Here is an 11,164-nt window from a genome sequence, read left to right as displayed (position 1 = left end):
CACTGATGGACACTTCCAGCATCACAGTCTCTGTTGGTGGGCGCGGTTTCCGCTTTTGGCGCCATTCTTCGACCTGGCCCACGATGGGAGGTGGCCTTTTGCCACCCTCTGGCACGCCCATAATGGCGTCCGCTCTTCCAAGGCGGGAAATCTTTGGAAATGGCGGGAATCGTCTCCCAGTGGCGGGAAACTCCATGGATGGCGGGAAAAAGCTGCAAATGGCGGACAACCGGCGGGAAACGACCTGTGATGGGGTCCGTTGGCGGGACCCTCCGGAACCGGCGGGAGACTTCTTTTTAAGGTAACGATGAACTTTTCTTCAGGCACGCAGTACCCGGTTGTTGCGGGCACGTAATCCTGCCGACTACGCCAAAGTTGACGCGCCCCCTGGGCCAGTGTTGTTTGGGGGATACCCGGAGCCGGATCAGATGGGGGTTGTAGTCTCCGAGTGGCGGTGACCCGGTCCGTGCCCAGGGTGTCAAGCTCAGTGTGTGGCAGTCCTACAGATGTTGCTGGATGTTCTTTAGTGTCGACTACGCCACCCGTTGATTTGCGGTCAATACGGCCGCCGCTGCAGCAGGGTCCGCTGAGGCTGGTGGTGTGTGTGCAGCTTCTGGTAGTATAACCCCCAACGGGAGGGGTATAGCCTCAGGGGGTCAGTTGTAGAGGGTGGTGGTTGTGGTGGTGCAGTGAGGATGGTATTAAGACTCAGAGTCGGGCTGTGCAGTTCAGGGTCTTTACTTACTGCTGTTGTTCTGGTCACTCCGGCCTTGAGTGACCGCCCGAGCCGTGCTGCGTCCACCAGGTCCTGGACTCGGCCAACCCCCAGGTAATTCTGGAGCGTGATCCTGAGCTCCCTTTCTGACGTTCCTTTTCTCTGGCCTTCCCCACCAGGGATCCACCTATGTCCGGCTCCCTCGGGTCTCTTGGTGGGTACACCTCCTCTGGGTTCCCTGACCCTATACTTGGTCTGCCTTCCTGGTGGATATAGTGGGGGGTCGTGGCAGATCCTGCCCACAACCTCCGGTCTCTGGCTGAGGATTAGTGCCCTCCACCAGCTTGGGATCCGGTACCCTTGTGCCAACCCTTCACCCTGTTGCTTGTATTTGGGCTCTTGGGGTTCCCTCTTCTTCCCCTCTGGGTCCTTCTGACTCCTCTCTCTCTTCTTTCAGGACTGCTTGACCCTCTACAACAGACTGACTAGTAGCTGTCTGCCTGTCTGACCCTGATCTAAGATGGTTCCCACCTTATATACTCCCTCTATGTGTGAGCTCAGGTGACCAGCACCCAATGAGCTCCTAGCATTACCCAGACTGCTCCCCCTATCTGCCCCTACACTACTGGGATGTTCCACCCCCCTCCCACTCCAGCCAGGGACAGACACTATCGTACCTGCACATAAACTGGTGGGAGTACCGTCGATCTGTCCCCCGGAAATGGGATGTGTGTAGTGTATGCAGCCTACTGAGCTCAGTTCCACACTCCATCCTTACCCGGGAGTGGAATATCACACCTCTGGCTTGAGGTGTAATACCCCTGCAGCAGCCGAATCCTCAGGGTGCTACAATACTGTTTATAAAGAGCCATGGGAGCATCATACGGTGTGAGGGGAGCTGTGGGCACATTATACTGTTTATAATGAGCTGTGGGAGCATCATACTGTGTGTGAGGGGAGCTGTGGGAACATCATACTGTTTATAAGGAGCCATGGGAGCATCATACGGTGTGGGGGGAGCAGTGGGAACATCATACTGTTTATAAGGAGCTGTGGGAGCATCTTACTCTGTGTGTGGGAGCTGTGGGCACATCATACTGTTTATAAGGAGCTGTGGGAGCATTGTACTGTGTGTTGGGGAACTGTGGGTACATCATACTGTTTATAAGGAGCTGTGGAAAGATCATACTGTGTGTGGGAGGAGCTATGGGAACATCATACTGTGTGTGGGGGAGCTATGGCGACATCTTACTGTGTGTGGGGGGGCTGTGTGGACATGATACTGTGTGTGGGGAGCTGTCGATCAAAGTACATCTATAACTATATATACTTAACCAGGAGCAGTATAATTTGCTGCTTTTTATGAACTTCATAAAAAGCAGTAACTTATGTGGTGATTCGCTGATACAGGTAAGAATATACAATACACCCTATGATAACACGTATTAGCAGGAGAAGCAAGTCAACATACTTAAAGGGGTTGGTTTTAGATCAAGTCTGTAGACACTCTATGTCACTGCAGGCTTCTGAATCGTGACAGTAAGCTGTGCACACTCTGCCTCGATCCCCTGGTATCGAAAAAAAAAAAGCTACTGAAGATGTTTGGGCACTGTGCCCAATAGCCTGAAATGTCGACTCCATATACAAAATAGATGGACTGCAAAATCGGTACCAAACTATGAGGAACTGGTGGATCATAAAGCAATTAGCAGCCCACCCTCACTGGTCGAGAGCCCCCACATGTACAGAGTCTGTATTAGAATATAAAAAAGAACATTCTTCATACTGAGCCACGTTTCAATAATTTATTAAAGAACATTAGCATAGCATTATTGACTTTTAAAGGAAAACTTCATATTTTAAACCGCAAAATTACAGTTATACTCAATGTAAAATGGTAAAGAGCATGAATTACACAATGTTTTCCATTCACATCTAGAGGGAAATTAATAATTCTGTTTGTATTCTGCTAGTAGTGCATTGTGAGAAGAGAAAAGGATGCTACACAGTTACTGCCCAGCTGTCACATTACTCACATAAGCGTAAAGTGGAGGTAAACTCTTGTCTTCTCTCAAGGGCAGGACCAAAAGAATTGAGCCAGAGCATATGTTGGTATAAGTGCAATGCATAGCTGTGCATTCACACTGTGGCCATTTAACAAGCAGAATAAGCAGAAGGTTCTCAAGGGCAGGAGTAGAGAATAGCTACTATGTGCTCAGCATTATCATATGACAACTAGAGAGTTACTAGCAATAGGACTTTAGCACAATGGTCTACTCTACTGGCAAAATGGTCTACTCTACTGACACAATGGTCTACTCTACTGGTATCACACAGTTGCCTTCTCATGCTGCACGCTCCTTGTCCAATGTCAGATCGTAACTGGAGCTACACTTAAAGGGAACCTATCAGTGGATTAATCCCGCCCAGGCCACTGACAGCATGAATCTGAGACTGTCTCCATTATTGCAGCCAGAATATTTCAGTCTTCTGAGATAACATTCTTTGAACAAGCAGCAGAGGAGGATGCGAGTGGGATGACTAGTCCAAGAGGCAGGACATCCGGCTTCTCTCTGACGCACTCGCCTGGACTGATAGGTCTTTCATTATCAACACATAGAAAGAGACCTGTAAGTCTAGGGAAGCCACAGGGGACCTCCAGCCCCTTGGACTTGTCATCCGAGTTGGATGGTCCTGGCCACCATTTCAAAATATGTTTTATCTTTAGAGTAATACATACCTGCCTGCAATAAAACAACCGATGTCTGGTCCATGCTGCCTGTGGTTCTGAATCAGTTGACATAAACATAACATATACAACATATAACCTGTGAGGACATACAGTACCTGTTGTAGTGCTTCATACAGGCTAATAAAATGTACTTTATTTCATCTCAATGTAAATTCATGCATATATTTTATAGTCAAAAAGTGAATAGGTAAATAACAATGACCAGCAGTCATTAGGACATATTTTTGTTATTTTATGGGGTAATGAAATCAGCGTAGAGGCTGTAGAGTAGTGTTAACCGAACATGCCTGATTTGCCACGCTGTCACGCAGATGTTATCGTGTTCGTGTTAGGGTGAACAAGTCGGAACCCCGAACATGAACCTGAATTTGAAATGCCGAACAAATTCGCTCAACACTACTGTAGAGGACTCTGTGTTTCGCCATACAATGCTCCATCAAGTGTATGAACCTTTACACAAATAATGTGATAAGTGCTGGATCCTCACACATTACGGAGCTGTCATTCTTTATGTTAGCCTGCAGATGCTCTGTGTTCTTATGAAGATTTGGCAAGTGATTTACGTTGCCCTCCATGAGCACTGCTTATTTTTTACGCTGTATTCAATGGGGCTGATTTAGTAAAACAGTGTAATATTTAGACAGTGCAAACTCAGGCTGGACAGCCATTAAAATGCAGCAAATTTATCAAAGTGGCTCATGCAGAATAATTGATTTGGTGCATCTTCTAACTGTCCTCGCTAAGTTTACACCATCTATTAGTTAGCTTACTTTGTGGTTTCAAATTTAGGTCACCCCCTTTTCCCAACAAGCCTCGTCCCTGTAGGTCACGACTCACGACTCCTTAATAAGAGAGTTAGGAAAAAAGTTTCTTAAACACATAGTAAATGTGATACAAGGCACGTAAGACTGTTTGTAGCTCAGATTAAACCAGACTTTGGTGCATTTAGCTTAGTAAACTTGCTCCAATGTTTCTGTAAAAAAAATCTACATATAGCTTCTAATGCAACATGTTGCAATTTCTCTGCATGAAATGGGAGAAGATTGGAGGCACAGTAACACCCCGTGCACTTCTATCGGTGCTAGAGTTGAGCAAAAACATTTGCAGGACCCTGTTCCAGCAACTTCATCAGTAGTTTGTTGCTGCCGGACCAGAGCAGTGCAAACCTCCTCCTACCTGCCGGCATGCTCGGCTCCTTCTCTGATTAGTAGATTCAGCACAAGGTCATGTGTGCATTGTCCCACAATGATGATATTGAACTGGGCCTACAAAGCAGAAGAGTCACTGGGAATGACGTCAAGAAGGAGAAGGTTCACAGGGCACAAGTCCATCAGCTATTCACTACCAACATGGCTAATGGACCTGGGTCCTACGAATCATTTTGATCAACTCTAATAGGTGCCCTATGTCAGTTCCATTTAAAAAAAATAAAAGGAGCGTTCTATCAATGTGCCAATAAAAAGGAAAGAGTGGGTCAAACTCTACCAGTGATTGTCTATGAGAGTATATGAGGTGTGGACAGATTCAGCCTTCATATTCACAGATACGATTCTGCCAGTGATCTCCACCTTCCAGCAACCGTCTCAGTACTCCGGAGGCAGTAAGCATCAAGCGCCCCATGCCATTCAAAGCTGCTGACAAAACTCGCAGAAACTCCCTGACAGAGAAAACATTACAGAAATATCAGAAATCCAACAAATACTCATAATTTGACACAAAGGTGAAATATTTCCAAGCATTAAAATCAAAACAGTAATATCTAAATGAACAAGTGACGACAGACGATGTCCTTTAAGTTTGTGTTATAAATCTGCTTCTTGCCTTTAAGAGGGTATTTTTGTTTCTGAAATCACATTATATTATAAAAAGCTTTTCTAGCCCAGTTTGAGAAAAACACAAAAAATAATCCCATATTAATGACTATCTGAATATCTCCCAACACTACTGGCATGTTCTAAGGATCAGTGGCGTTGTGTGGAATGAGGGACACAGGAAAAGTTGCACCATGCCAAAAATTATAAGGGGTGCCAAATTTCAAAAGAAAAAAAGTAGTAATTTATTTTTTATTTTTAAATTTTGCACTCATAAGGAATAAGTAACGCAACCACTGACGTTCGAGAGCCGTGAACATTCAGTCCGGATGCTCAGGATCTCCACGCGTGCCATTTTGAACTAAATGCCACAGACTCACTGACCCACCACTCTTCACTTTCAAGGTCTGCAAATTGCTGTAGGCCTATAAAATGTCAGCGTCCTGGTGCAGGTGGCTCAAGGATGTTACTGTATTGTGCCAGCCTATTCTCAGTGCAATAGAGAAGAGGACTCAGTTGCTCGGACTAGGTGAGTATAAAGTTTAATTTTTTTGTTGGAGGCGGCACAAAGTTGGCGTTATTACTTTTGGAGGTCTGGGGGCATGATTACTTTTTAAGTGGGCACTAAGAGGGCATTAATACTTTCTAAAGGAAGCGCTGAGACAATATATTTTGTTTTAGGCCACGGCCCCATTATCAGTATTTGGTCAGTATTCGGTCAGTATTTTTTCTCAGGAGTGGGAGCCAAAACCAGGAGTGGGTGAAAAATTCAGAATTGGTGACTTGTTTCTATTATTCCTTTTCTCTGATTGTTTCTCATCTGGTTTTGGCTCCCACTCCAGAGAAAAAGTACTGACCGAATACTGACCAAATACTGATAGTGGGGCCATGGCCTTAAGGCGACAATAAGGAGCTAATATTACTGGTTAAAGGGCGCAATACTTGTCTTACTACGGACGGTGGCAACACATGATATGCCATTGCTGTGGATTTTCCATATGGATTTGCTATTAAAGTAGCAGAAAATGAATAAAATGGATTAAATCTCATCTACACACTAGGAAAAAAAGTTCTGCTCCATGGCAATTCTTTTTGCGGCTTTTCACTCTAAGCAGTTCATAAAACCTGCAACAAATCTTCAAAAACATCTGCACAACATACACATGTATTGTTGTCCTTACTAAAGGGAGTTTCTATATACCCACTTTGTCTCTTTAGAGAGGAAGAGGACTAGAACTCTAGTGCCACATGACTTAGTATTAAAGCCAAAACCAAAATCTCAGTTTGCAGACACTGTGTTTCGGGGTACTGCCCCTCGTCAGTGCAAAGTGTGAGATCTGGTTTGGCTGGATGAGAGGCGTCTGACCGGGATCCAAAAGAAATGTTACCCTTTATATATCCACTGACATAAAAATGCAGTAGTTGGCATCCACTAACTGGCACCACTCACTAATACCCTGGTAAAGGGGTGCTGTTTTTGGCATAATACTGATTCCCTTCTTAAAGATTTGTAAACCTAATAATGTCCCTAAAAAATCCCATTGAAATTGGAAACTTATTTAGTCATTTTCACATAGTTTTCTATTCATCCTACTTTCTGACCTGATCACTTTCTTTGGTCCCAGGCACTGGAAGTCACAGCTCATGGAGTATAAGCCGTAGAAGGTGGCCTTTATATTCAGACTGCCAAACAGATCGCGAGGGTTCAGCTTGTACACATCAAATGTGATTTGTGCGATATCCCGACTGTTCTTTGGTTTCTCTTGTTTCAAAGAATAAGACATCACTCCCTGTGAGAAAGACAGGGTATTTATAGAGAATGGTTCAATTGGGCTGCAAATTGTTTCTGGTCATAATATTCACACCTTTTTTGGTTTCCATTTTTGTCCTCTTTCCAGAACCATGATAACGGAACCATCTTCAAGGGTGTCAAAGAAATCTTCTGAATCCAGTAATGTCCCATCATCCTCCAATATTAAGGTCACAATACCTGTTAGAAAGAGGGCATCCATAGCCTGGCAGAGGGGAAAAGTGAAAATTATTCATCATGTACAGAAATTTATCAAAGCCATAACTTTTATTGGTGCTTTATTTGGAGGACCCTGAATCGTGTGAGAAAACACTTTTCAGGTTACTGCTATGTATCCATATTCATTGCTTGGACCTTACTTTTGTGAGTTATAGATGAGTCCACAGCACGGACCTATACACTGAGTACAGATTAGTAGCAAAGCGGGTGCTCCTGAACACATTTCCACAGAATTGGGGCAGTCAACAAAGTGCACGGCAGACTTGTTTTGGAATGTGAAGTTCTTTCTTGGGCCCACATTGACTACACATAAATACTGTATAAAGTACTAAACCTGTTGCCCAATTTACCCTTTTAAGGACGCAGCCAATTTTCGTTTTTGTGTTTCCATGTTTTACACTTCTTTTTCCAATAGCCAGGTTACTGAGAATTTATCGGAGAATAGCTGATAATCCTGATTAACTATAAGTCACCAGAGGAGAAATGTGACATCACTATTAGAAATTGCTCTTAGATATTAATTGATAATGCTACAGTTATGTTCAATAATATCAATGTAATAATATGCAAATTAATAAATTGTATAATAAAAAAATAAACTGAAACACCCTTAGGGCGCAGACAGACGGCCGTATTTCTCGTGCGAGGATCACATCGCAATCCTAGGACTGACCATTGGCTCTCCTGACCTGAGCGTGACATCTGCATAGAAATACATCATGCTGTCACGCTCAGGACAGGAGAGGTGCCGGGCCAGTCCGTGCACTGCAATGCGATCCTCGCCGGAAAAATATGGCCGTCTGTCTGCGCCCTAAGGGTGTTTCAGTTTATTTTTTTATTATGCAATTGATTAATTTGCATATTATAACATTGACATTATTGAACATAACTGTAGCATTGTCAATTAATATCTAAGAGCAATTTCTAATAGTGATGTCACATAATGACATTTCTCCTCTGGTGACTCATAGTTAATCATATTATTATCAGCTTTTCTCTGATAAATTCTCAGTAACCTGAGTCACTCCTCTTATAATTGTGAGCAATTCAGGGAATAGGCAAACCAACCAAAGAGGTATCAAAATCATTCCTGCGATCCTTATGTCTGTACATCCGCTCAGGGTATAAATTGACCAGAAAAAAAAAAGCAGGGAATGGGGCAGTGGTGGCTCAGTGGTTAGCACTGCAGCCTTGCAGCGCTGGGGTCCCCGTGTTTGAGTGGGTTTCCTCTGGGTTCTCTGTTTTCCTCCCACACTCCAAAGACATACTGATAGGGAATCTAGATTGTGAGCCCCAATGGGGACAGTGATGATGATGTCTGTAAAGAGCTGTGGAATTAATGGCGCTATATAAGTGAGTAAAATAAATAAATCAACGGCCAAATCTACATACAGATTTCTGCTGTGGATTTGCCACAGATTTAACCCTAAGGCTATGGGCACATGGTGCGTTTTTCCCCCGCAAAGAATTGGCCCCAAAAACGCATGTTAATCCTTATGCCATCATTGCGTATGAGAATTTTGAAGATCTGTGCACATGATCAGGAATTTTCCTGGCAGGATTTCATGTGCGTTTCAATCTGCAGCATGTCAATTCTTTTGTGTGTTTATGCCTGCGTTTTTCCTATGTAATGCAAAAACGTATGGCCAAAACGCACCAAATGCCAAGAGGTGCAGAAACGCTGCAGAAATTTCTGCACAAAATACTGATCGTGCACACATACCCTTTTAGGCCATGTTCACACATTCAGTATTTGGTCAGTATTTACATCAGTATGTGTAAGCCAAAACCAGGAGTGGGTGATAAATACAGAAGTGGTGACGTGTTTCTATTATACGTTTCCTCTGATTGTTCCAATCCTGATTTTGGCTTACAAATACTGAGGTAAAATACTGACCAAATACTCAACGTGTGAACGTGGCCTAAAATGCTTTTAGTGCATAAATTGACTTGCTGCAGATTTCTTAATAATACTAGATCACCATGGATAATGGATTTTAATTTCTTTCATCACCTTCGAAACATGGTATTAACTTCAAAAGCAGTTTAAATGACCATGGAGATTCCAGTTACACTAACTACTAAACCTCCCAGTGTAAACACATGTGCTATAATCCATGTAGAAAACTGGAAAAATTGTTTGTAATTAGAAAATGGGGAAATTTACTGTCTCTATCATGGATACTAACACACATGTCACACCCTAACGCCACATTCATGCGTCATTGATTTTCATCAGTGTTGGGTCAGTGTGTCAGTTTTTACTATTAGTTTCATCAGTGATTTTATGAAAAAATAAATGAATAAATTGCAAAGCTTTTCCTATTTTTTGCAATATGAATAGTGGACAGTACATGCATGTAATCCGTGTCCTGTCCGTGATTTTTCACTTACTCATAGACTTGTATAGTGTAGGTGGTTTTAATCTGTCACTGTTATTTTTGCAGACACACAGGGCCTGATTCATCAAAGGTTTTACAAAAGAATTCTAAAATAAAAAGCTTTGAAAAGTAGCAATATTTTGGCACAACTCAAGGTTGTACTAAAATGTTGTAACTTTTGCATTCTCACACCATGATCGTCTAATTTCTACAGAGTGTAGGTGGGGTAGGATGGAGGCGGCGTGACTGCCACTCATCAATTCATGATGAGTAGCGGTGTCCACTATGCCATAAATCTTACTCCAGCAAGGACTGGAGTAAGATTTGTGGAGAGGCGCACACCAATCATCAGACACTCCTCGGGAGCCTCATACTCCAGCCCGTGCCCTCATCTAGACTGGCGTGAAGATTTCCTTTATTGAAAAATCAGGGCCATGGTCTGCAACAAAATCACAGCCATTTGAAAAACACTATAGATTATAATGGGTATGTGTTCTAACTTTGAAAACCACAGATAGAACACTAATAGGACTAATACATCTGTAACTCACCTTTGCAACAAGCTCTCGCAGGGTACCAGCAGTTACTCCTTTACGTATGGATCGGTCATGACTACACACACGGAAAGGTCTCTGTGGTGGTGCAGAGGCTGTTTTCACTCTCCGAGTTATCTCTGACCCTACAGATGAGACTGACCTAGAAAACACAAGTAGAGTACATCATCATTACTGACACTTTATGGGGTCTGCAGGAAAAGTAATTTAACTAAGACATGATTACAAAACTTTGCAGAAATTAAATTTAGGGAGTTACACGGGTTTGGACATGCCAGTTACCTACAGTCATACGCTGTCACTTATGCATAGGTTCCTATTATGTAGATGTGAACAAGTGTCCTTAGCTTACATTTAGAGGGCTTGTATTTGGACCCATTGCATCATGATACTGAAAAGCTACTACACTTAAAAGTAAATGGTAAAAAATATACTTTATACTTAAAAGAAAGTCAGTATCAGATAGATCCATAAATTGTCTATATGACTGCATTGTAAATATTGTATACATTTGGATCTATCTGGATAAAATACTGTGACTCTGCAGCTATAACCTTTTTTACATAAATGTTTGATAGATTAATATGTATGCCACGTTCCTTCAGGGGTAGTGCTTCTTCTTGTAGAAAACAGACAAATACAGACTAGCAGCCAGACAGAACAAAAAAGAAAGACAAAAAACTGAAAGACTGCCTGAGGACAATGCCTGCTACATAGTTAGTTAGCAAGTAGGGGTGAGTAACACTTGCCACTTGGTGTGCTACTCCAGGAAAATAGTTAGGGTCAAAGAGAAGCATGTAAGGAGCTCCAACATGTCATCCTGTCTTTTCAGGTTAAAGAGACCAGCCCACCTACGTGACAGTATACCATTACTCAGAGAAGGTGAGTACTGCCATCAGAGAGGGCATATTTCTGTAAGTGG

At 42.9% G+C, this 11,164-nt stretch overlaps 1 protein-coding gene across 1 annotated transcript in view; it reads right to left on the bottom strand.

The window, feature by feature from the left end:
* Positions 1–2,506: 2,506 nt before the first annotated feature.
* Positions 2,507–11,164, bottom strand: part of CIDEB (cell death inducing DFFA like effector b) — a 9,927-nt gene continuing 1,269 nt past the window's right edge. Inside the window, exons 2-5 of the mRNA XM_073667834.1 lie at positions 10,240–10,384; positions 7,144–7,293; positions 6,881–7,068; positions 2,507–5,124 (exon numbers count right to left, since the gene is read on the bottom strand). Coding sequence (XP_073523935.1) covers positions 4,992–5,124; positions 6,881–7,068; positions 7,144–7,293; positions 10,240–10,384 — 616 coding nt within the window. The 3' untranslated portion in view covers positions 2,507–4,991. The remainder of the gene's footprint in view (positions 5,125–6,880; positions 7,069–7,143; positions 7,294–10,239; positions 10,385–11,164) is intronic.

The sequence above is a fragment of the Phyllobates terribilis genome, unplaced genomic scaffold (genome assembly GCF_046119375.1).
Source record: "Phyllobates terribilis strain yellow unplaced genomic scaffold, ASM4611937v1 Scaffold_2__4_contigs__length_985480577, whole genome shotgun sequence".
Taxonomy (NCBI): domain Eukaryota; kingdom Metazoa; phylum Chordata; class Amphibia; order Anura; family Dendrobatidae; genus Phyllobates; species Phyllobates terribilis.
The sequence above is the reverse complement of the archived record's forward strand: the minus strand, read 5'-3'. Positions and strand labels throughout refer to the sequence as shown.